The sequence below is a fragment of the Gymnoscopelus braueri genome, assembly GCF_963280865.1.
Source record: "Gymnoscopelus braueri genome assembly, chromosome: 21".
NCBI lineage: Eukaryota > Metazoa > Chordata > Actinopteri > Myctophiformes > Myctophidae > Gymnoscopelus > Gymnoscopelus braueri.
Window position 1 is genome coordinate 18,866,146 of NC_137623.1, and position 27,562 is coordinate 18,893,707.

A 27,562-nucleotide genomic window follows, 5' to 3' on the forward strand; every position below is an offset into this window, starting at 1 on the left:
ATAAAAATGTGGAAAGACCATTCTTTGGTTTAATAACAAATATTTATTCCAATCATTTTTAGACAATGCACAGTTTTTCATCTACCCTGATCGGCGTGCTCTGACTGAATGGTCTGTCTGATAGCTGGATTTAGATGGAAGTGTGTGTTTATATATATATAAGAGAGAGAGAGAGAGAGAGAGAGAGAGAGAGAGAGAGAGAGAGAGAGAGAGAGAGAGAGAGAGGTGCATGTGTGCATAGAATTCAGACAGCTGGTCATGTATTCACAGTATCATAAAAACAGCTTTATTAATTCGGGGACATCACAAAGAGGCTACACATGCAGATAGCATCTGTTCACAGATCTACCCGTTTGATCTATGTTTTCAATGTTATGGTATACTCTTCAATTTCACACACCTTTAGGGACAGACTTATAGATGCGTCACGACTCACAAGCCATTTGAAACCATGTCATACTCAGTGGTGGACAAAGCATAATTATTCTCAAGTGAATACTCAAGTATTCAAAGGTACAAATTTACAAAGCACGTTTTCTTTTCAATTTCAAAGGATTAAGAACTTTTTTAACCCCCCCCCCTGCCCTCCCCCAACCCCAATAAAAACTAAAAGAAAATCGTATTAGTTACTGTCCACCACTGGTATCCTAATACTGTATAAATATTCATGTCTAATTATGTTCCCTTATCTCAGATCAACAGCATATTGACAATACTGTGTGTTATCTAATTGGGGATTTTTCTGTAATCCGTTGTGTATTCCTAAAAGGATTATGCTTACTCTGTCACAGCTTTGGGACACAGTAATTAACTGTGTTCAGGGGTCTTTTGGCAGCATTAAAGGTATATAGGTCAGTGGTCCCATTTTTTTTTAAATAGCATATAGTACTGTAAGCTCACAACGCATCACAGCATTGACCGGCCACTTTCACTATATTTGAAATAGGGCATAAGTGGTTTGCTATTTGCTATTTTGTTCTGTGGAAAGGTTGGTTGCTTAAATGTTTAGCCCATTACCAATGACTCACAGTATACTTGATTAGCGTCGACCATTTCCCAAAGCAAACTGTGGTTTTTGTGATTTTTAAGGAAGCCACTGGAATCGGTTCATTTCAGTATCCGTATGAAAATCAACTTGCAAAGACTTGAAACTTAATGGTGATACAGTAGGTCTTCCAACACACTAGATGTCAGTGCAAAGTTATGTTATTGTTGTATTTTAATGCATTGTAAAATATGGATTGATTTGAAAAGTCCAGCCAAAAGGTCCCTAGAGACTGATTAATAAACTAATTAAAACGTGCATGACTTATTAACCATACAATAACGTTTGGCCACCATTGAATTGAAGTATTCAAGTAAGTTCATTATTGTTTGAGTGACTTTGGAAAAAATGTAAACAAATGCAAAATATAATGCAAAATAAAGTCATTAAAATAGTCTATGTTTACGGTCGATATATATGGCTGAATCTGTGAATGGTCATTTACAGTGTATGTACAGTATTGATGCTGGTATTCAGTTAGTTGAATTAAAATAGGGTGGATTTAAGATGAACAAAATCAGTTTTAGTTTTTTCTTTAATAGAACTTGGATCATGATGACACCTGAAAGGGGTAACAGTACTTAGATAAAAGGATTGTCAATTAAATTGATTAATATGGAACATATAAAAAAAATAACATTTAACACTCATGTACTGTAAGTGCCATAGAGGCAGGTTTTACCATATAAATCTGTGACATTCACTAGACAATGTGTCCATGCAAAAAGTTACAGGGGCATAGAATAAAGCCTGTGTTATAATTGGTGGCACAATCGTGTCTCGCACGAAAAAAATAGCTGATCTACAAGCTCAAAACGCTGCATTGCGAGTAGGGTTGGGATCCGGAACTGGAGAAACCGGTGGACAGTGGTGGAAAGTAACTAAGTACATTTACTTAAGTACTGTACTTAAGTACAATTTTGAGATATTTGTACTTTATTGGAGTATTTCCAATTTCCAATACTTTTACTTCTACTCCACTACATCTCGGATCCAAATATTGTACCTTTACTCCACTACATTTATTTGAACACTTTAGTTACTAGTTACTTTGTAGATTTTGATTATTAATACTAAACATAGATCAACCACTTCAGCCCTATATACATTTCGGTCATTTGAAAATAGCCGATCTACAAGCTCACAATGCATTGTGAGCTTGTAGATCTGATATTTTCAAAAGATTTTTACTTTTAAGCACATTTTGATTCCAACACTTTTGTACTTTTACTCGAGTAATTTTTTAATTCTGGACTTTTACTTGTAACAGAGTATTTTTACATTGCAGTATTGATACTTTATAAGTAAAAGAATTTAGTACTTTTTCCACCACTGCCGGTGGAACAGAATCCAACATTGAGGAACTGGGATATCACATTTGGAACTGTTTCTGGAACCGGTTTACTGCATCACACTGTCAGAGCTGGTATGTGGACCGGTGGTTCTTAATTTTTTATTCATTTCAAGGTCCACCATAACTTTGAGAGTGTACTGTGTATGTATCGGACCGTTAAGAGGGAATCGTTGAGGAACTGGAATCGTTTAAAAAGGATCCCGACCCTAATTGTGAGCTTGTAGATCACCTATTTTTGGTGCGAGACACTGGTCCGGCACTCAACAAAGTATAACTCAGATCTAAATCATGTACAATAGAATGCAGGCTTACTATTATTACTTTAATGAAAATTACTTGAATTACCATTCCTGTTTTTCTACGAAAAATCCTGGCTTTGGCAAATATTTTGTGTAGTTCTCACTTTGTCTTAAAATACTTTTCTATTTTGTGCTGATATTTGGATGTTGCTTTTATAATTATCTTGCATCCAGTGCATGTTCATTTCAAGAAAATTAAATTATTTGTGATATGTATCATATTGTACACATAAAACATAATTATGCCTCTGTCAGAGTTCCATATCGTTGCTGTCGGGCAGAAACCTCATACAGTATCTCCATACTTTTTGTATGTTTATTCGTAAATTAATGCCCTATTTCATCATACAAGAGTGTCCCACAAAAGTAGTGAAAATAGCAGTTCTACAACCTCACAATGCGTCGCATAGTGACACATTGTGAGCTTGTGGATCTTCTATTTCCACTATTTTGTGTTTTAAAATAATAATCATAAGCAATGGTTTTGGACATACAGTACAAGGTTTCCAACCAACAGCAATGATACGATCTCTGAGTTGTTACTCCAAGAAAACACCAGTTCTGAAGTGAATATAGTGATGTAACTACTACATACAGTAGCTTAAGTTACTGCTTGCTGTGTCCCTTAATAAGGATTTTCACAATGCTAGCTTTGTTTTCTTTTTTAAACAAGACATAAAATATATATTTTTTCACGACAAAAATAAGAACTCAAATAAAGGTTTTACTTTTAAAGCTACAATCCAGAACATAATTATTTGTAATGAATGCAATGCTAATTTATCCAATTTGTATGGTAGACGATGTTATTACAATATAACTCATACCCATGTTTACACCCCGGTGTCCAGAAGGACACCTAGTGGTTGACGATGTCAGCGCACCAGATTTCACACTGGAATGCGGCGCCATATTTATTGTAGTAATTATACTCTCTGTGTCGGGAGAGTGAGACAACAGCAATAACATTTATAGATTGTAGCTTTATGCTGTAACTGAGTACTTTGGTGTTGTTATCAAACCATTGTTAACAACTTGTACTCCTTGAAAGTTACAGTATATTTGCATATACTGTATATATGCATGCATGCATGCATGCATTCATGTATGTACGTACATATGTCCGCACGTACGTATGTACGTACATACGTACTGTACATACCTACGTACGTATGTGCGTACGTGTGGGTGTATTTATGTATGTATGTATGCATGTATGTATGTATGTTCATACATACATACAATCATACATACATAAATACATACTGTATAATAATAATGTTTATTGTCCCCAAGGGGAAAATTGTCTTCACAAGGTCTGTTCGTTACAACAAAAACATGTGTGTGTGTGTGTGTGTGTGTGCGTGTGTGTGTGTGCGTGTGCGTGCGTGCGTGAGAATATACAGTATGCATGTATGCATGTATGTACGTATGTTCGTATGTACGTATGTACGTACGTACGTATTCGTAAATCAGCAGAGAATATTGGCTCTTTGCTACCATGCAACTCCTGCTACATTACAAGCATGGCGTTTTACATGAACTTTGAAATCATAATTCGAAATGCCTCAAGCACGTGTCAAATTTCTTATCAGTTTGTCACCACAAATGTAGTTGTTGAGTATGGGTTCTTTCAAATGTAGGCACATTTTTACCCGATGGCATAGAAAATAAAATAACATTATTACAATATTGTGGGTTTTGTGCCATAAATATAGGAAAGGGACTTGATTGGGGGACCATGGAAAACCTGTTTCAATAAGGTACAGTAAAGTTTACAATTTACAAGGTACAGTAAACACATGTTCCAGTGCAAGTCACAGCATATTTGACTTCATTGCTACAGAAGGGATGCTATAAGCACACTTATGGTTAAAAACAGTTTTTTTGTTGAGTTGTGTGGACTCTGTACATAGGGGACAATATACAAAACATATCTCTGTCACTAAAATCAATGTTTATATTTCATCTATTCAAATTATACAGTATATATTATATTAAATGGTCTTTTACTGGTGTAGCACCCATTACACAGTATTTACAGTAGAGGGAAAGTAAACATTGGTTTCACAGCTATGGTACAATAACTTTGCAATAGTTTTGCTACAGCTTTCAGTGCTCTGCGTTTTAAATGTTGTTTTTATTCTATTTTGTTTCTTCTTTTTTTGTGGTGAAATGTATCCAAAATCCTACGCTAACTGTCTAAAAAACATTATCGCTGTCCCCAAACAGTTGGCACGGCATCGAGCGCTACAATAGGTTATTTTTTAAGAATGATCGCAAAAAAATACACAGTGATTATTTCTACAACACTTAAAAGGTTGTGCTTTAAGTTTCAACATGTACCAAAAAAACTCATGCTGGATAAAACCTTTCTCTTTTGTGTCTATAACAATATATACAGTGACAGTGTTAATACTGGCTCGTATCACAGATATAATGTAGCATAGCCAAATAAAGTTATCTGAATATCCAATTCATTTGTCATGTCTCTCAAAAATCTTTTTATTCCTTGAACGTGTGAGTCATGGACGTTCCCTTGTAGAAAATATTCCGGGTGTTATCTGGACTGTCAGATCTCTCCGGTATCAGGATGATATTATTGGCCTTCCTCCGTAGCGTTGATTCCCGGCTGGAGGCTGACGACGGCACCTCTGAGCCGCCCTCCGCGGTGGGCCCAGACATGCCCCCGCCATCCCCCGGGGTCACGCGGATGGTGGAGAGGCCCTGGGGGGGCGGCCTCAGCTCCCCGTGATGGCCTGTGTTCTGGGTGTGAACCGTGACGGTCGGTGGCGCCGCGCCGCCACCGGAAGTGGCGCTGACGACATGATTGGCACGCTTCCTGTCGACGGAACCGTCGTGCGTCGAATCCGAGCTCTCCGAGTCTCTGTTGAGATCGTTGAGCTCAAACTTTACACCTCCTCCTCCTCCACCGCCCCCACCGCCACCACCCGGGCCGTGATCCAGCGACCGCCACCTCCACGACCCGCCGTCCTGGGACGGGGGCTGGATCACGGGCCGGTTGCTGTCGGGGTGGGCCTCCACCCGGACGATGGCTGCGGTGCTCCCCGAGATGCTGTCCGCCGTGCTCCCCAGGGAGCTGGGCCCCATGGGGGTGCCGCAGGGGTCCTGGTCCACCAGGCCCCGGTAGCGTGGCGCCGCGCCGCAGGTCCCGCCGCCGCCGCAGCCCATGCTTCCCTCGTCCAGGCTCTTGGAGTGGGTCTGCAGGAGGCCCTGCTGCTTGGACATGGCGATGACCTGCATGATCCGCGGCTGGCCGCCCTCGTTAGTCCTGTTGTAGGCCGCGGTCACCTCCGCCGCCCTCTGCCAGTTGGCCTGCGCTGCCGCCGCCGCGGCGCTGTTAGCCGCCATCATCGCCTCTCCTCCTCCCCCTCCCATTGCCCTCGGAGACAAGGCGCGGTGGTTGAAGTTCTCGTGGGCTTCCTCCGGGATGTGGACGAGCTGCGAGGAACCCGGCCGCGACTGCATGGCCATCCGGGCCCCTCCGGCGAGGCCGCTGCAGTTGCTGGGCAGCGTGGTGCTGGCGCCCGTGGCCAGCTTGGCCATGTAGGACTGACCGCCGGCGTCGAAGCCTCCGTTCAGGCCCACCATGGAGGGCTCGGCGCCGGAGCGCAGCTCCATGCTGCCGTGGTGATGAGCGTGCTGAGAGGACTGACCCGACGACGAGTCCACCGACGAGGAGAAGGAGTCGGGGACCTGCTGGCAGTGGTGGAAAAAAGTACTCAAATGATTTACTGACGTATAAAAAATTTACTCCAGTGAAAGTACAAAAGTATTGGTATCAAAATGTACTTAAAGTACCAAAAGTAGAAAGTACTCATTATGCTGAATGTCCCATTTCACAAGTTTTCAAATGTATAAAAAATATTTTGAAAATAGCAGATCTACAAGCTCACAATGTGTTCGTGACGCATTGTGAGCTTGTAGATCGGCTATTTTCAAATGGCCAAAATGTGCATACATAGGGCTATACACAAACAGCACCGTGCTACGAGCTTGTAAATTTGCTATTCTTTTTGAAAAATCTTGAAATATAAATATATATATATATATATATATATATATATATATATATATATATATATATATATTTATTTATTTATTTTTTATTTATTTTTACTCAAATCTTTGCTTCTGGGGATTCTACAAATGTCTTCTAAATGACTGTATTTTTTTTTATTTATTTTACTTATGTTGCTATAATATCAGTGTTTTTTTCATGTCAAGGACACCCAAAATGATATGTATTTGTCCACTGACCCCCCCCCCCCCCCATCACAAAATAATTTGTTCCACGGACCCCCAGAAGCAAATACTTGAGTTAAAAATGTATATATAAATTCAAAGATTTGCACACATTGTCACAATTCTTTTTTTTCAAAAATAGCATATCTACAAGCTCATAGAGCTTGTAGATCTGCTATTTTTGAATTGCAAAAGCAAAAATAGCAATAGCAATAAAAATAGCAAAAATAGCCCAAAGACATCTAAAATGACACAGATGCGTCCCCGGTCTTAACGGGTCAGTATAGCATGCTCTCCACCACGCTGACCTGCAGGGAACACTTGCGGCCGTCCTGGCTGCTGTTCTTGCTCTTCCACTGGGACAGCAGCTGCTTGGAGCGGCTGGAGTCCATGGAGCCGTGGTGCAGCGTGGCGGCGTGCCGCCTGGCCGCCTCCTCGTACGCCGCCATGGCCTGGGGCGTGTGGACCCGCGGCAGGGTGTGGCTGAAGGTCACCATGGGGTCCTTACCTGTTTGGTGAACATGGCCAGATAAGATAAAGACGTTCATTGTCACTGTATGGAACAATGAAGTTGTGTTTGCACTGCACTTAACCCATTGAGACCTGAAGCCGATTCTACATGTCTCCTAAATCCCAACAGTTTTCTGAAAAACGTATGTTTCTATATCAGTGGTGCTCAATCTTTTTCATGTCAAGGACCCCCAAAATTATACGTATTTGGCCGCGGACCCCCATCAAAATATTTTGTTCCAGGGACCCCCCAGAAGCAAAGATTTCAGTTACAAATCTTCGCTTTAAAAATATATATATTCAAAGATTTGCACACATTTTCACGATTTTTCAAAAATAGCAGATCTACAAGCTCGTAGCGCGGCACTCGGTGCCGCGCTATGAGCTTGTAGATCTGCTATTTTTGAATAGCCCAAAGTGTAAAATAATGCTTTTTTAGCTCAAATCTAAAAATGACAAAGTTCCAGGTCTTAATGGGTTAAAACCATACAGCAGCATCAACAAAGAAATACAGACATACTGTAGCATCGTTATTAGCCTCGTGTAGCCAGACTATATCACTGCGTGCATATGAGTCTGGTGCTTCTATGAGGACGTTTTTTTTTCCAAGGGGGCGGGATCAAAACAATGGCTCTCGACGCAATTGGTTAGACCTACAACCAACTACAGCCTCCCATATTTGAATACTGGGCCCTGATTGGTCACCCCGGACTTCGGGAGCAGGAAATGGATTCACAACGGAGCGGTGCCAGACCTTTTTGTACTGGCAGATTTCGTCTGGTCCCAGGCTACGTCGTTATGCCATAAACTGTTAGGTCCGTCATAGTTAACATAGTCATCACAGTCTGTTCCATAATACATACAATAATGAATCTTAAAATTAGTTAGACCAGGAGAAACCTAGCCTGGCATGGCCAGACTAATATCACTGCTGTAGACATTAGTCTGGAATCTCTGTGTGGAACCTGCATTTCCGAGGGGCAAATGAAAAAAATGCCCTTGGTGATAAACCCGCCCCATATTTGCATACTGGGCCCTGATTGGTCCCTCACAACTTCGGAGGGAGAGAAATCTCTATTGAGAGGGGCCAGACCTAATCTGCCACGGGCATTTTTTTTTTGCAATGGCAGATTCGTCTGGAACCAGGCTAGGAGAAACCATCCACTGGATATTGCCAATAGGCCCATTTGCATCATATCCTCACCCAGCGGGCTGCGGGGGGACATCACATCCACGTCGGCGCTGGAGCGCTTCAAGGTGTCCCCGCCGCCGGAGCCCCCCTGCTGCTGCTGCAGCTGGAGGGCCCGGTGGAGGAGGCCGTCGGAGTAGGAAGCGGGGAGGCCCTGGTGGTGATGGTTCCCGGCCATGGCCTTCATCTGCATGTGGTGCAGGACAGCCTCCTGGCTGATGTGGGGGAGGGAGCAGGGCGGGCAGTGGACCACCCGGGGAGGTGGAGGACCACCGCCGCTGCTGCCGGTCCCCTCATCGCTGGGCTGGAAGTTCCCCACAGCGTACAGGCCCTGGACAGGATGGATGGGAGCAGAAGGAGAGAAGAAGACACTTTGTGGGGTGACGTCAAACTGCAGTGCCGACATTGATTCTATACCTCATGGCGCTTCTCCAGTGCAAATCCTCCATCTTTCTATATCCGGTTGATATCCGGTCCAAAATGCAAACGGAAATTAATGCTATTGGCTGAGACCACAGCAAGGGCGGGTCTTCACTCGGTAGAACCAGTAGAAACCCTAGAAACATACCCTACTTTATCATTCATTTGAAAATAAATGGGACCATAATTTACCAAAACGCATATCATGGTGATTGAAAGAAGACTTTAAACTAGCGACTGGAAGCATATAGTATTTATGACAATGTTTAGTGTGAAGTTCGGCCAACAACCCATCCGCTTGAATAGAGCCTAATTGCTTCTGCAACCAGCAGGGGTGAAACAGCGAGACTACAGGCCATTCATATGAACTGTCACACTTCCTATACAGCCTCAATTTACAAGCGGGATGCTAGCCCCTTGGTGGCACCACGCACGCACGCACGCACGCACGCACGCACGCACGCACGCACGCACGCACGCACGCACGCACGCACGCACGCACGCACGCACGCACGCACGCACCGTTGTGACGCTTTGCTTGTAGATCAGCTATTTTCAAAGAACGTTTGCCTCCACATTAGGGACGTGGTTAAAATGGGACCTACATAACATGTAATATACAGTAGGGCTGGGCAATTAAACGCAAATATATTGAAACCGACATTTAGAACCAATAGCCGACTTAATCTTGCTCATTTAAGTTAATCGGATAATCGAGAAGCATTTTTTTTTCTTTTATTTTTTCTTTATCTATTATATATCAACGAATCGACTAATTCTAATTTATATTTTATAATCAATGAAATCGAAATCGATGGTGGTGTACAAAAATAGCGATCTACAAGCTTACAATAATTGTGATATATATATTTCAATCATATCGCCCAGCCCTATACCGGTCAAGGTGTTGGGTATGGAGCAGAACATTGGTTCAGAGCTCCCCAGCTGAATCTGTCGGCAACTCCCATTACAACGTGTAGAGTGTTATTAGGAATGAAAACAAAGGAGTACCACCGGAAGAAGAGGCCTGAAGGAGAGTGAACGGGCCGACATCCGGTCTCTACACAGGGAATTGGGTGGTTTCTTTTTTTTTTTTGCCGATGGGTTCCCAGATTGGGTCTCACACAAAAAAGTTTGGGAACCTAGTGGTTTACCAGGTAGATGGCGATGGCTCCTCCCAGGATGAAGCCCAGGTAGACGTCCACGGCGTGGTTCTTGTACTGGATGATGCGGGTCAGGCCGCAGATGATGGCACAGATGACGAAGGAGAACACCAGCAGGGGCTTCAGCAGCTTGGACGAGTCCGTCAGGGTGCTGTTGAAGTACATCTGGAAGACGGAGATGGGAAACATTGAGACCCATTAAGACCTGAGACCGATTCTACACAAATGCGTCCTAAATCAGTATTTCTCAAACGTTCTCAAAATTATTCGAAACACTTTTTTTTAATGCTTTCCTGGTTTTAATGGGTTAAAGGTAGGGTAAGTGATATTTTTTAATTAAAATGTTTATGGGTCACACATAAAGTACATTTTCCCTTTTTACATTTCCTACATAAAAAAAAGAAATATTATTTCAACATTTTCAAAACCCCAAAAATAAAAATAATTTCAGGTAAAAATAATCCATACATTTAAAAACCTTTTTAAGACATGGTGAAAATAGCAGATCTACAAGCTTGTAGGTCAGCTATTTTCACTAATAAATAGGGCTTATGTGGTTAATTGATCATGTATTTTTTGAAAGTTTGGGAGAAGAAACCAAATGACCACCAAATGTATATTTTGGGTCTTGAGCTAAAAGGTTTGGGAACAACTGCTATGGAGTGTTTGTTCGGTAACAGGACTATCCCTGTTTCTCTCCAGCGCTTTATTAAACAGAAAATGCATTTTCAGATCAGGATACCAATTTGATCCAATCAGCAGAGAGAACTCACACAGGATACAGGATAAACAGGTGAAATTGGAAGTGATGCCACAAAGAAATGCGCAGACACAAAATTCAATCTGGGACACTGTAACATTGAAGGTGATAAACTGGTACTCTCTTCTGATTGGCTGAAACCCACCTGAAAATGTATTTTCTGTTTATTAAAGAGCTGGAGAGACGGGGAGACCCCTGTTACTGAACAACACAAAGCAATGATTACTATCAGAATAATAGAGCTTTAACCTTTCAACAAAAAAGTATAACTTATACCCTAACATTAAAGTCTGATTCATACTTATTGAAGTTGCGCACTGGTGTCGCTCACCAGTGTTGCGCACCGGAAAATAATGCAAGCTCACAAGCTTGTAGATCTGCTATTTCCGCCCCGCAACACCATCGTACAACAAAGTATAAAATAGGGCTTAAACAACATGCTCATGACAACATTCAGCGCTCAGCCACTAGATGTCACACTACGGCACACACACATCACAACACCTTTGTGGCATAAGGTTCCTTATTTCCCTGAGTCACGTCTACATATTCTTAAACCTGTTACTTTAAAACCTCTGTTGCTGATTTAAAACCTGTTGTTATTTCAAAACCTCTGTTGCTGTTGTCATTTTACAACCCGTGTTGCTACTTCAAACCCTGTGTTGCTGCTGGCAGTGGTTGTTTGTTTAGCCTAGCAGTTATGTTATATTTGTTTTGTTTTATGTTTCTATTTTCTTTTTGCACCGATCAGGAGTAGCGCTCCTATAATTTCGCTACAATGACGACAAAGACTTAAATGACTCTCTAAGTCAGAGAGAGAGAGGGGGGGAGAGAGAGAGAGAAAGAGAGGGGGGAGAGAGAAAGAGAGAGGGGGGGAAGAGAGAGAGAGAGAGAGAGAGATACAGAGAAAGTAATGTCCTCTCTCTCCATTGGTCGTGCTCCAGACATCGTGAGTCAGCAGTATTTCATTAGCATGGAGTGATATGATGCCAGCCTGTGCCCGCTGTGTGCCCAGCAGCACTGCTGCTCTCCTCAGTGGTGTGGGCACTGCACTCTGTGCCAGTCACCCAACGGGAACCTGAGGCTCCTTCCTTCCTCCGTTCTCAGTCAGCACTTTGTTGCCTGTGTCTGGCAGACGTTCTGTTGTTCTAAACTGGCAGCTCTTATACCAATAGGCTGACATTATCATCAATCCAACCCGGACTGTTATTAAGACCTGAGCCCGATTCTACGTATTCCCTCTAAATCAGTAGCTTTCATACTTTCAAGATTTTTCTTTTTAAATGTTCAAAAATAGCAGATGTACAAGCTCGCAGCACGGCACGAAGTGATGCGCTGTGAGCTTGTATATCTGCTATTGTTGATTAGCCAATGCATAAAATCTAAAGTGACACAGATGCTTTCCCGGAGTTTTTGTGCAGTCTCATATCTTCTGGTCACGTTATGGGTCCAATAGGCTCTATGCACAGCAGCCATATTGGAAAGAAATTGGGCCTCTTCCTTACTTCCTTCACAGCTTTTACCAATGACACTAATGAAGGCTTTGTTCCATTTCGTGTAGCACAGTGGTTCTCAAACCTTTTAATTTCAAGGACCCCCATAGCTCCGAGAGTGTACACATGGAACCAAATGGACCCTTACGGGTCCATTTGGTTCCATTTGTACACTCTCAGAGTTGCACACCTTTTTAAGGGGCCATTTGGAACCCCCTCAAGGAACCTTGAGGGTCCCTGGACCACACTTTGAGACCCACTGGTGTAGCAGGGTGTTTCCAGTGAGCCAAAATGCACAATATCAGCATCCTGACTCTGTTTGACCAGAATGGAACAGAGCCTTCATTAGTATCATTGGTAATACCTGTGAAGGAAGTAAGAGGAGGTAAGAGGAGGCTGTGCTGTGCATAGAGCCTATACTGTATATATTCTCTATGTGTGTAATACACTTCAGAACATGCAATGTAATACTGCCTGGTGTCATCTTGTTCTCTGTGCGTGCGGCTCAACTGTAACATCACTCACCAACCTTAGTTAGAAGGAAACTTAAAGGACCACATCACACCAAAATCACAACAATTATTAATGAATAATGTAACTATACAACAAGTAGCTATATACAAAAAGTTATGAATTATCTTAAAATGTACTATGTCAGTACTTTGTGTGCACCATTTTCCAATACAGAGGCAAAATCTATACCCTTAAAAAGGGGGCACATTGTAATTTAGCAGAACTACCAAGACGGATTCAACCTCCCACACATGTTATTTATTTTTTTTCACGGAGGCCAGTGTGTTTTATTTTTTGTTTGGGTGCAAACTGTTACTCACCGAGACATAGACGGCTGCGAAGGATGCTAGTGTGGCATGTTGAGACGGGAAAGATTTTCTGGAATAGAGAGAGAGAGAGAGAGAGAGAGAGAGAGAGAGATTTAAAGTTTCAAGATTTGGATTTCTTAAATCCCATATAGGTATATGAGAGTACAATTATTTGGTTTTGGTTACTATACATTGCAGTATAGTAGAGACAGAGAGAGAGACGGACAGACAGACATGACAGACAGACAAGACAGACAGACAGACAGACAGACAGACAGACAGACAGACAGACAGACAGACAGACAGACAGACAGACAAAGGCATAACCAGATCCATAACGAGGTCTCTCATATGCAGCCTCTCGCATACAGCACAGGAAAACATGCACACATGGTTGTTCTTTTAGCGAGTGGAACAAATTGGGCCTACATTCGCAAGTGCTTCAAAGTGCACGTGATGCTGCTGCGCATACAGTGCACCCGACAAACGTCCAAAAACCTCCAAAGCTTAATTTAACACCTTGCTGTGGCGTGCGTGCGTGCGTACGTGCGTACGTGCGTGCGTGTGTGCGTGTCTAATAAGTAACTAGTAACTAAAGTAAAAGTACAACATTTTCCTCAGAGATGTAGTGGAGTAGAAGTGAAAGTATTGAACATTGGAAATACTCAACTTAAGTAAAAATATCTCAAAATTGTACTTAAGTTACTACACTGTGGAAAGTAGCATTTAATTAGCTAATTTAATTGCAATACCTATATCGAACGTGCATTGAATCATGGATAGCGAACAGTGCGGTCCAGTGATAATCCGAGTACCGTTGCATCAATAATGTGTGCTAGAAAAGAGACATATCCCCAGAGATGGGAAAAGTACTGACATTCTGTACTCGAGTACAATTACTGGTGTAAAAAACTACTTTGGTAAAAGTAGAAGTAGTCATTCAAATAATTACTCGAGTAAAAGTAAAAAAGTACAGGCTCTAAAATGTGAGTATGAGTAAAAGTAAAAGTATTTTTACCGGACGTTTCTGTGAACTTATGAAATCTATGAAAATGTTTAATCTGCAACAAAATTTTATACAATGTGAAGTGGGGGTCCCTGCTTCATCTTTCTCTCAGCTAGGGGGTCCCTGCTTCATCTTTCTCTCAGCTAAGGGGGTCCCTGCTTCATCTCTCTATCAGCTAAGGGGTCCCTGCTTCATCTTTCTCTCAGCTAGGGGGTCCCTGCTTCATCTTTCTCTCAGCTAAGGGGGTCCCTGATTCATCTCTCTATCAGCTAAGGGGTCCCTGCTTCATCTCTCTATCAGCTAAGGGGTCCCTGCTTCATCTCTCTCTCAGCTAAGGGGTCCCTGCTTCATCTCTCTCTCTCAGCTATGGGGTCCCTGCTTCATCTCTCTCTCAGATAAGGGGTCCCTGCTTCATCTCTCTCTCTCAGCTAAAGGGGTCCCTGCTTCATCTCTCTCTCAGCTAGGGGGTCCTTGCATCATCCCTCTCTCAGCTAACGGGGTCCCTGCTTCACCTCTCTCTCAGCTAGGGGGTCCCAGCTAGGGGGTCCCTGCTTCATCTTTCTCTCAGGTAAGGGGGTCCCTGCTTCATCCCTCTCTCAGCTAGGGGGTCCCTGCTTCATCTTTCTCTCAGCTAAGGGGTCCCTGCTTCACCTCTCTCTCAGCTAAGGGGGTCCCTGCTTCATTTCTCTCTCAGCAAAGGGGTCCTTGGCCTGAAAAACTTTTAAGACCCCTGCTTTAGACCATTTCCCCCCAATTATTTTGAACAAAATAATTAAGTTTGAACAAAATATGTTACATTGAGGTGCCCAGATGTCTGTAGTGCCCACCTATCCTGTCTGTCTGTATCCTATACAGAAAGACAGGATAGGTGGGCACTACTATACAGACAGACTACCTGTCTGTCTGTATCCTATACAGAAAGACAGACAGACAGACAGACACAGCAAGAGATGGCATTAACAACTGTACTGTAGGCTACTTCATTCAAACACAGCAAGTGAGCCCACAAGACAAGCCTACTTCGAAGTAAATGCACACGCGTGCACACACACACACACACACACACAGCTTTTGCGATGCTCAGGCTAACATTATGCCGCTCGCTCGCAGTCGCACGTTATGTGCTTGATTTGTCGTTCTATCGGCACTTTGTGTTTGGTTGTTGTAGATGAACTCACCTAATGATGCTTTAGAGGTTGAAAGAGTTTGACAAACTTCTAGCCTTGTAACAAGACTATACCGATGACCGTGTTGATCCAAGGCTACCGCACTTCCACAGTACAACAATGTTTAAGTCACAGGAGCATGGTTTATAAATAATAACTCTTGCGCTTCTTTTCGTTTGATCTGCGCGCAACATTAAAACTAAAGTAACTACAATTGTCGCAATTCAGGGCAATTGCAAAGTGTGGTTGCGCCGACGCCGGTCGCGGGGTCGCTGCCGCCGGGACGCGAGGAATACGCCGGGAGGAATACCATCGTAGGCTGCGCCAATTACATTGTCACGTCACTCCTGAGATCACTTGCGTTTCATTTTGAGAGGATTGATCCCCCCAAAAATCATGTTTTTGCATCGAACGTTTACGTTTTGCGCATTTGTGGCACCCCCTATGGATCAAAGTGGAAATGCTTTTGGGGATTCGTTGAGTAAACCACCCTCGACATGTGATTCAAATTTGGGATCGATTGGACGTTTCGTTCGTGATTTTTGGCATTTTTGGTAAAACGGGCCCCTCCCACTAACTTTGGAAGCCAATTACGGACGAACGGTAAGGACTATCAAAATGCCGTTTGGATAGGTTTATCGCATGGGTCCTTAGATCACGTGTACCGACTTTTGTGAGATTTGGAAAAAATATGTAGGAAAAGGAGCTAAAAGTGTGTTTTGAAGAAAATTCAAAATGGCGGAAAATCTATCCTGACGCAAATGGGCGTGGCCTATATGGGGAGATGCGTCGTGACCCAAGGAATCCAGGGGAAAAGAAATTTTAGTTATAGGCCAAAACGTAAAGGGGGCTGTTATAGCGCCACCATGAGGCCAACTGGTGTAATTATTTTTTCAATAATTTCGGACTAAATTATGAACCTCCCCTCCAAATGTGGTAACTCTAGCTCTTACGGTTCCTGAGAAAAAAATACTTGAATTTGAGTTTTTTCACTTTTCCATTTTGGATGGGGAAATTTAATGCACTAATAAATCAATATAAAAAAAACTATGCAACTAATCTCTTAGCAAAATACAAGCGCACGATTCCCGGCCAAGCCGGTCATTTTGACATATGGCACGACATTGGGGATAAAGAGGGAGATGCGGTTTGAAATATTGTTTATCTAGAAAGAAATAAAGTGGGAAGAGTACTATAGATGGGTTTCCGCGCGACGTCATCACAGAGCAGAGTGCGTCATCTGCGCATGCGGGAGGTAGAACGAACCGGAAGCGCCGTTCACTCTGTTGTTATTTTCGGGATTTAGATAGGCATAATGCTGCTATTTTAGGCATAATAGGCATAATGCTGCTATTATATACAAACAGATCCAACTTCCGACAAATCATTTTTATTGAGTAAAGAAGATATTACAAACTGCATCATTTAATCTACTTTCATTAAACCCGGTGAAGACCATTTATTTTTATGAATGTACAATGGCCAGAGCTACTGCGGGTAATAGCGCCCTCTACAGGCTCATCCCTCCGCTGCGCGCGCATCATCCTCTCATGTTTACAAACAGGAAACCCATCTATAGTCTGGTTGCCCTGTTAGGGCAACCACACTAACAAGCCTGTTTTGAAAATGTACTGAGTAGAAAGTACTAGTACTTGTGTTAAAATGTAACGGATAAAAGTAAAAAGTAGTCCGAAAAATAAATACTGAGTAAAGTACAGATACTCAAAAAAAGTACTTCGTTACAGTAACGAAGTACTTGTACTTCGTTACTTCCCATCTCTGGTAGGTGGAGGGCCACGATGGAGGGCCACGATGATTATTCTGAATTTATTAACAATGTCTAAATCCAGGGTGTTGTTTGTTGAATAAACCCTTGATTAAACCCTTTTAATCAATACCCAAGGTGGGGTTAGAGGTAACCCATACAATCCTTATATATATGGACAAATCTATTTTACTCTTTGAAGAAGATAAACCAAATATGGGAATTATCTCAACCGTGTGTAAAATAACTCTATAAAACTTGTCTTTAAATGAAGGAAATGTAAAATGTATTATTGTATTGCTTACAGCTTTAAGCAGAAAATTCAGGTAAAAGTAAGTAGAATTTAATACAATGTTCAATTAAGCTGTTACAAATTAATCCATATCACAAACATGAGAATATTAAAGTTCTATCCAAATATATCACCTTCTGGTAGTTCACCTTCTGGTAGTTCCTTCCAATAATCCAGATTCCTTCCTTCTACCTGTCTATTTTAAAGCAGAGCGAGGTATAAGGCGTACAATCTTTCCCTCGCCTGACTACAACCTAATAATAGGCTATAAGGGGTGAGGCCCCTTATAAGACCCATGATCAGATTGGGAGATCTTTTAGTCTAATACACGCACTATGTTTTTGGTTGATTTTTCTACCCCATCTATTATTAAGCATCTAAGTCAGAGGCTAATTCCCCAACTTAACCCAACTCGGGTGATATGGTGAGATTACTCTAACAGACCCCAGGTCTCTAACGACAGCGCGCAAAGTCTCTCAACAACTTGCTCTCTGAACACTGTTTATAAAGGGCATTTTGGCCCATCCTATTTTTCCTACCTCTTGACCTCTCTTGATCTCTTTTATTACCCCATGGTAAGCGTGACTGTGATTCTTACACACTATTTCACCATATGCAATACCCTTAGGGAGGTTATGTCTCCATAGTCTCAGTAGCTATATTACCCCATACACTAGTCGTGACCATTATTTTCCCATCTATACTATTTATCTCAGTTTACTTATCGTCAGCTAACTAACCCAAATAAACTCTTATTTAAGTGTAAAGCATTTAGTCTTCACCCCACTATCGCCTAATCAGTGTAATAAACTTATTACGTCTCTTTAACCTGGATGTTTACCTTTATTAAATATTATTACTAGTCAGCGTATCCCTGTGCTTATAACACTCAGTCTGTCTATAGTAGTAAGGCCTTTTCTCCCAGCTTTCGTGGTTTTCTGTCCTCCACTAGAAGTTCCTCTGTTGGAGCGCTCTCTTACAGCTACCCTATTTCGCCATTCTCACACACACTGCAGCATTTATAGAAGTCTCAATATTAACCCCTTGTATTCCAGCATGAAACAGACAAACTTTCAAGTGGAAGTCAAGTGGAAATTAACACAGCTTAAGCAAAAACCCATCAATACAAACAAATATATGAAACAATATGGTGGAGGAAGGCTCTGATCTCCCCTGGAGGGGTAGGTGAATTCCCCCTTCCTGGAGGGGAGGGCACGTAGACCAGGGAATGATGCAACCTGGTGATGATGCGGCCTGGTGATTGTGGTCGTTGCAACATCAACCTTGTCAGCTGCTGCTGTTGGGGTGTTGGGCCATCTTCCCCTAGACCCTGCTCAATCTCAATCTCCACCTCCCTCCCCCCTCATCTGAACCTTGCTGCTCTTCTTCATCACTAATGGTAATCAAGGCATCTCCGATCCTATTTCTGATCGTAGCTGCTAATTCCATCCTTTCTTCATCATCGCTGATTTCTATCACTACCCTCTGACACTCTCTCTCTCTCTCATTGTTTCTCCTAATTCCTCAATATTCCTCTCCACATTTTCTCGTTCTGCATTCAGAGTGCCGATTGTTTCTCCTAGTTCCTCGATATTTCTCTCTACATTTGCTCTTTCTGCATTAAGAGAGGCAATTGTGTGTCCACCATTTATGGTGGCCAACACATGTTCTAATATCTCCTCATCTGTTAGGGCCATTTCTGAAGGCCCCATGAGCTGCAGAGCTGGGCCCTGCTCTGTTATGGGGCATAGCGCCATCTGAAGGCCCCTGAGGTGTCAGTACCACATAAGCTACTTGTTTGGCTTTTGCCAGCCGCTGATCTCGATTCATGCAAACAACTGCCCCCCGGGCGACAACCTCCCCTTGTGATTCACACTCCTCAAACCTGGGGGATTATAGTATATACTTGTGGCATTTTTTCCTGCAAACCTGGAAAGAAACAAGCCAAAAGTTGTGGTAAATAAGTGCACTTGGCAACGCTGGTCTAAAGTGAAAGTGCTTTCTTGTATAGCTACCTTTAAGTATGTGCCCCTCCCATCACCACACGTTTTACCTCTGAAGTGAAAGTGTTTGACAACACACGTAAGACATGCAGTGACAACATGGAAAACTCATACTGTACGTACTTCACTGATCAATCAACCCACACTATATATAAGACGTCCATCGCATGTTAGAAGTTCTAGAAATCAGCAACAGCTGCACTCTTCAACAACACTGCTGAACATAAAGCTGACCAGGCCCTGACACCTGACAATGGAACATCTTTTTACCATTCTGCTTGGGATCTTTACCCTCTCAGGTTGCCTTCAAGCAAAATCAATAGGGATGCCTAAATGTGTAAGTTAAATTGTATTTCATTTTATTTTTCCCATCAACATTTTAAACTAGAATTATTTTAAAATGTGACTAATATAATCTGCTTTCTTCCACACTAACAGGGCACCAATTCAATATCTGACTTCACACCTGAATTAATAGGGATGCCTAAATGTGTAAGTTAAATTGTATTTCATTTTATTTTTCCCATCAGCATTTTAAACTAGTTTATTTTAAATTGTGACTAATATAATCTGCTTTCTTCCACACTAACAGGACACCAATTCAATATTCTACACTCCCAATATGAAGGTAAGAGTACATTTTATTGCAATTTTACAACTGTATTATAAAAAAAGGAACAGAACAGATTATTGCCTGTTCATGATAGTAAAAGTAAATGTAGTTCCTCACAAACATGACTTACAGAACACTGCAATGGTGTAAAACATTTTATATTGAAGTTTGGGCAACACAGGAAACTGTTCCGCAACCTTTTAATGATCCCAAGATCACTGAAGAAATCACTTGATCACAGCAAAATGAAGCTGGTTTCGTGTATTGTTATAGGATTTATAAAAGTCCCTTTTTCTTTGCTTTCTGTTGTTTTTGGCAAAAACAAGCCACATTCAACTGGCCATAGCTACGGAATGGATTACCGAGACCTGATTTTTTCCCCCTGATTCTACGAGACCCCCGTTCATTGTGCTACTTGTGTCGGCAATTTCTGTTTATTATACTTTTAACAAACCACCTATAAAAGGAAACAAAAGTGTAGTAAAGGAAATGACAGCTTGGCATGTGTCTCTTTGTTCATACAACTGCAACTCAGAGCGCAACAGAGCAGTAAAAGCCATGCACAAGCTCATCTTCATTCAGTCAAAGTAGTGAACAACATGACTGTTATCTCTGTTCTGTTCACAGGAATCCTGCATTAATGATGTATACAGGTGTTTTGAAGGGGAACTGGACACCATAAAGAATGACTGTAACATCACAGAGGGACAACTTTACCACATGAACCTGACAAAGCATTACTTGAACAAAGCACAAGTTGTAAGTATTCATGAACATTAAGATTAAAAAATTACCCTGAACCGACACGATATTAACCACATTGCACTAACATCCAGAGATGATCCGTCCTTCAAACTGTCACGCTCCTCCTATCATAGAAATGAAAGTTTTGTGTGGTGTAATTGTCATTTTAGGGATGGAGTTTGCAGCTGAGATTGGATGACCTCTGATTCCTGGAGTCAGTGCTTGTAGAAAAAGACTTGTGGTATGGGTTCAGGATCCACCTTTAAATATAACTAACTTATGTAGTTATTGAAATAAAATGCATTTAAATTCTCATTTGCGGGAAATAATACATTAACATTTATCTACAGGGAACAACCAAAGTCTGTGACTGTGAGATCTGGCCGCAACGTCCTGTACAAGACTTTCTTTGCAAGATGAAAGAGGTAGTTGAAGCGATAAGACAGATGAAAAACTCAGCTCCAAAACAGAAGCTAGATGGAACCCCAGCAGGTGTTTGATTACGAGCGGCATGGGGTTGGAGGGACCGAGGTCATGGTAGTAGTCAGTTAGCATACCATGTGATCCTCTACTTAATGTCACTTCATGAAGTATGAGTCTTAAGGCCTCGTGTAACATCAAACTCAATGTAAACTCATGAAGGTAGACAATGCAGGCTGCCACCATGTCAAAACACTAAGTTATAGTGATGGTAGTTTTCTAAATTATTGTTATAGAAGAATAATTAATATTGTTACCATCATTATTTATTTAACTTTTTAACTATTTATGTATTTATGTATTTATTTATTTACACTAATGACATGATAAGCACAATTTTGTTCACCTATGTTCCTGAGATATTGCTGTAAAACAAACTGTTTAATAATTGTGTCTCTCTAATTTTATTCATCAGTTGATTATTTATTGTCAATGCATGTATTGCCTGTGTGGTATTGTTTATGCCATGCTTATTGTTTATGCCAACTTATAACTTGCCAATAAAACTGTATGTTTAAGCAATACAAATAGTGTGTATCATGTTTGCACGTGTGCTCCAGTTCAAGCCCTCTGAGTCACTTCCCACACTCGGTTTAACATGTTCATTCATGTCCCTAATGACAATATTTCACTACGAGAATAAACTCTACTAGAAAGTATAAGGCCAGGGATTCAAACCTTCATGTTTAACTGCTGAGTTCAGCGGTAATTACATTTTACATTCATTCTGTAAATGAACCCGTATACCCGTTTATTCACACAGCTCCATCCCTGTGACCTACTTTGTGTGTGTGTGTGTGTGTGTGTGTGTGTGTGTGTGTGTGTGTGTGTGTGTGTGTGTGTGTGTGTGTGTGTGTGTGTGTGTGTGTGTGTGTGTGTGTGTGTGTGTGTGTGTGTGTGCGTGCGCAGATAATCCTATCTGTTCTTGGACAAGTCCAGGTGTGTCTTGGGATTTTGGGAAAGAGAGAAAACCACTGATGCAATGTAGTGGTTCTCAAAGTCATGGGGGGGGGGTGCATACATGCCTCTGCTTTTGATATCCCTCCTCTTGTCATTCATTTTTATGGCCAGTGTGGGGATATGTTGTCTGATATATTTGATTTGATTGATGTCTGATTTATGTTCGATAATATCACTATTAACACATTCAGTGCCAAAAACGTAAAATTATGTTTTTGCAAATACATCCTCCCCCCCCCCCCCCCCCTCCCCACAAGAGGGTGCTCTAACGCAACTTAGGAATGATCCCTTTTAAAAGGGAATGGATGGATGTGACGTCATCCCCAAAAAACGGACGTGCATCCGCCCCAATGATGGGATCTTGAGAAAAAGGTCCATATCTCCATATCTTTTTACAGTGGTCAAAACAACCATTTTCAACGGGCAATCTCTCTGCAATGGCGGATCACGGTAAAAATTATATTGTTCCAGTCGTTAGACGGGACCCTTGGCCATCGCCCAGACACCCGGGTCCTCGTTGTGGCTTTTACAGCTCTAAAAAGATTGCCAATAAACTGTAAAAAACACTGGCACTGGCTGTACCCTGTTTTAAAAAAACCTCTGTCACTCAATGTGTAAAAGCCTGGTGTCCCTATTATGGGCACATTTCCGCAAAATTTCACAAAATTCTTCAAAAAGTTCAATTTCTTACAGTATGTCAAAAGTAGTGAAAATACAAGCTCCCTTGTAGATTAGCTATTTTTCACTATTTGTCATACAAAAAAAGTATAAAGGGGCTCCGGGCTTATAATGGTTAAGGAAATGCACCCCTCTCTGTTTTTCCTTTTACAAATCGAACCCTGGTTTAAGTCATGGGTTTGAATCTCAGACATTTATAATAAAATAAACACCAAAAATTATCTCGACAAAGTGTGTCTATTCCTATTGACTCAGACTAGTTTTTAGTTTTTTTTCTCAAATTGAACCTGCAGTAAGAGGATATGCTGTTCCTTGCGCTGTTTAAATGTATATTAATTACCCTTGGTCCACTGCCATTTATGTAAATAATAATAATAAAATATAATAAAAAATATGAATAAATAATACAATAATACAAATAAAATGTGCTGTTGTAAAAATAAGAACACAGACAAAGCTGCAATGGGAAATCATGGGTCTGTTTATGCCAAGAGGGCTTTGGTTATAATTAGTTACCCTAGTCTGTAGCTATCCTAGCCAACCACCCTGTGTCCCTGCTTTCACACAGGCAGGCACACACACACACACACACACACACACACACACACACACACACACACACACACACACACACACACACACACACACACACACACACACACACACACACACACACACACACACACACGTGACGTGCAGCCAACACACAGCAGAATAAGCCAAGGATCCCATATTGCGGCTCCTCTTGGGTTTAATGCAAATACAAACCGTAGCAAACTGCACAGAACGGGCACACTCACGCACGCATGCACAGCGAGACATTGTTGATGCCTGAAGATACATGCAAAGTGTGGTCAACTGACCATAAAGGCATTTTGTGGGACATCACATTACATCTGTGCTATGAAATCCTGAGTGCTAATTTAACTCTGAGAATGTACACGCCCTAGTATGACACAATGTGCGCAGCCCGGAGGGTCCTCATATGCCAAGCGTGTGCGGACATGCGGACGTCGCAAGTCAGGCAGACAAAAACCATCGTGATACAAAACACACAAAGTGAATTATCAACGTCTAAGGCTTGCAAAGGAAAACAACAGCGTAAAATCCCTATCTCTTTGTATACATTTACCAAAGAACACACCCACTGTATATGCCGCTGAGCGTATATTGGGGTTCAAACACTGTAACCCGACACGCACAGCCGTTTAACAGCTCCTAGCCGTAAACGGGGTGTACAGAACGAAGGTTACGTAAGCAACCATGGCTAAACACTGCAAATCAACCCATGCGCACGATTATGAGCTCTTAGCTGCATACGGGGCAAAGACAGAACCGTGTGTAGGTTACCTTAACACCGGCTGTTTTGATAATCAAGAAAAGACCCACTATATATAGCCGAGCCAATATGGGGGTCTAACCACTGTGACTCAACACACACACACGTTCATAAGCTCTCTGCTGTATTCAGGGCAAAGACAGAACCATGTGTAGGCTTTCTACACCTGATGCATATATTGTCACTCGCCTATGTAATAGCCTGTGGCCTCATACAGGGAGGATAAAACAGTGTATATTCCTCTACCAAGCCCCCCCTATATAGCTTCGCTTATCTGGGGGCAAAACACTAAAAGGCTTATTAGCTCTCAGCCTTATACGAGGTGAAGACAGAACTATGTGCGTATATACACCACTGTGTAACATAGGCTCCCACTGCACTGTTTATTAGCCCATGGCTTTATACAGGGGGGGATTTGTAAAACAGGACTGTATAGTGTGTGACTTGAATGTGTGCACCCGCTCGCTAGGTCGAGAAGCTCAGACCCGAGGGAAACAAAAAAAAGCACTCCTGTGTGGTCAGTTTCACTCGCTGGGGTTAGAAGAATCTCATAACGCGCTCACCCTGGGGCACACAAGCCTGTGATTACTAGACGGCACAGCCGTGTGAGGAGAAAGCACGCAAAGAACTTGCGTATGTGCTTTCAACTTTGGGAAAAAACTGCAAAGTAGCACAAGCCAACTATACACAGCTTCCCGCAATCTTGTTACAGGGTAGGCGCAGTCCCCAAATCCGAGACAACCGGGAGGGTTTCAGCAAACAGGACGAATAGGACAAGAAACCCTCCGTGCCACAATACAGGCTGACCAGACCGTGTATCGCCTGTTTGTACATGTGTTGAAAATCGGCAAAACAAACGACAAACTTCTGAACGAGATGGCACAAGCCAAAGCGAGCGGCGCGAAGCAGAAGCAGTCAAAAGAAGCTACAAGTAGCTTCGCCAAGCTATTGAATAGCTGCGAGTTTACTTTCTGCAAACAGAGCTTACCTATGTGGAGCTCTAAATGTCCACCTCTTCGATGCCATGCAGAGAGAAGGAAAGAGGTAGAAGGAGGTGCCGCGTGGGAATTTGGGCACTGCAGAGGGCAACGCCCCAAGCCACGGCAAACCCCCCCGTACACGGATTAATCTAGTAAATCTACATCGGTGCCTCCGCTGCCACGGAGGGATATATCATATTGGAATGATCCATAACCTAATGCAGTAGTTCTCAACCTGTGGGCCCACTGGTGGGGCCGTGAGGATATTACATGTGGGCCTCCAAAAAACAAGTAACATTATTATAAAAAAATATATTAACACATCGGGTGCCAAACACGGTCTGAACCGTGTTTGCGCAGAGTAGCGGTCCGGTGCCGAACACGGTCCAGACCGTGAAATATGTCTTTTTGTTTTTTTCGTTTTTCTCCACACGGGCGGGGCTAGAGCAGCTCTGGGAGTACCCATTGTGATCTTGAGAAGGATAGGCCAGATAGATCACCGGAAAAACAAAAACATGGCTCCCATCCACTTCCTGTCTATTTCCTTCTTTAAAACACCTATATCTCCGAATCTGTTTCCGGTGGGGAAAACCGGTCATGCGCGATGCGCGATCCCCCCCCATTGTAACTCGCGAGTGAAATGTTATCGTTCCAGGCTGTAGCCAGGGTCATCGCAAAACATGAATGGATGTTTTTTTTTACATGGATTTGCTCCTCGTGGAGTCTAGAGCTTTAAACAGCAAAGCGCAGTCAATGGGGAGAATGCTGGCACCCAACGTAAGTTGTTATGAAAAAATGCTGGCACCCAATGTGTTAAAAATTTCATGTTATTTTCTTCTTCAAAACCTTTGTGTAACGAATAGGTCCGCCGTTACTTATATTTGGCACTATTTTGCACAAAACTTATTGTGCAATATGTTCAGTGCAATATAATATTTGGCAATATATATATGTGATGTTGGATTGTGATTTTAATACTGCTTATGTCTGTCTGTTCCAGGGTGCTCGGGCAAAAGAGTCCCCAGGGTGCCCGAGCACCATATATGGGTTTGGACTGGACCACAGTAGAAAAGAGAGGGGGGTTTTGTGTTGTGTATTGGAAGCTGCTAATAATGGGATATGGTTTGTTTTGCAATAGGGTGCATAAGTTATGTATTTACCAGGGGTATTGATTCAGATGTTTAATGGAATGTGTGGTTTAGATTTGTTGCATGTTTGAGGTAACCTGCTGCAACATGGTAGAACCCACACTGATTGACTCACACTTGATTGGCTCAGCTGAGTATAAAACGCTGCCAGAAACAGACGCACTCAGTTTTAGTTAAGTGTCAGGACACGGTGGAGCTGCCGACCACCATGCCACCTTTTGCTGCTGATGCCTTTATCCTGTCTGTGAACTTTGGATGAATAAAAGCACCTTTGGTTGCACTCTACCTCCTGACTCGGTGCTGTTTCCAGACGCTTGTTGGGCCAGTCCATTACAACTTGAAAAATGGGTTTTCATTGTTATACCGATAAGTAGGAACTTATATGTTAGTTCCATTGATCCAAGCTGGACCACAATCAATTGATTGATCATTAAAATAAACATGCTCTGAAAATGCACGCGGCCCACCCATCTGACTACTTAACACGGCTGACAAAATAGGTTGAGGATCACTGGTTTAGCACTGTGATGTGTATGTACTGTCTGCGCTCAGCATAAGGTCATTGAGTACAGTTACATATCGGGCATGAGAAGATGCTCTCAGTTCTTTCTCCAGAAGAATGCTCACCATTTGTGGGTTTTTTGTCCAAGAGCCTGTGCGCCTTATGAAGCTCTTTGCCAATGTTTAAAGCCCTCCGCACCACGCGTGACCTCATTAACAACAACATCAAAACACTATATCCATTTCTCTTTCTCCCTCGCAATTTCTATCTGGCTCGTGTCCTCTTGTGTCTCTGTCTCTCTCTCTCTCTCTCTCTCTCTCTCTCTCTCTCTCTCTCTCTCTCTCTCTCTCTCTCTCTCTCTCTCTCTCTCTCTCTCTCTCTTCTATCTCTTTCATTGTGACCGAAATAGATCTGTCTTGGCTCCTACGCTCGGGTGTGAAAATAGATACAAGCGTGCACACACACACACACACACACACACACACACACACACACACACACACACACACACACACACGTGCGCGCACAGACATACACGGCAATCAGCGAAATCCTCCCACGGCCAT

At 42.4% G+C, this 27,562-nt stretch overlaps 1 protein-coding gene across 1 annotated transcript in view; it reads right to left on the reverse strand.

The window, feature by feature from the left end:
* Positions 1-5,203: 5,203 nt before the first annotated feature.
* Positions 5,204-27,562, reverse strand: part of LOC308077142 (phospholipid phosphatase-related protein type 4-like) — a gene marked incomplete at both ends in the record, with an annotated part of 78,042 nt that continues 55,683 nt past the window's right edge. The window contains 5 exons of the mRNA XM_080417726.1: positions 5,204-6,415; positions 7,273-7,472; positions 8,679-8,994; positions 10,238-10,411; positions 13,333-13,390. Of these exons, the coding sequence (XP_080273852.1) occupies positions 5,204-6,415; positions 7,273-7,472; positions 8,679-8,994; positions 10,238-10,411; positions 13,333-13,390 (1,960 nt within the window). The remainder of the gene's footprint in view (positions 6,416-7,272; positions 7,473-8,678; positions 8,995-10,237; positions 10,412-13,332; positions 13,391-27,562) is intronic.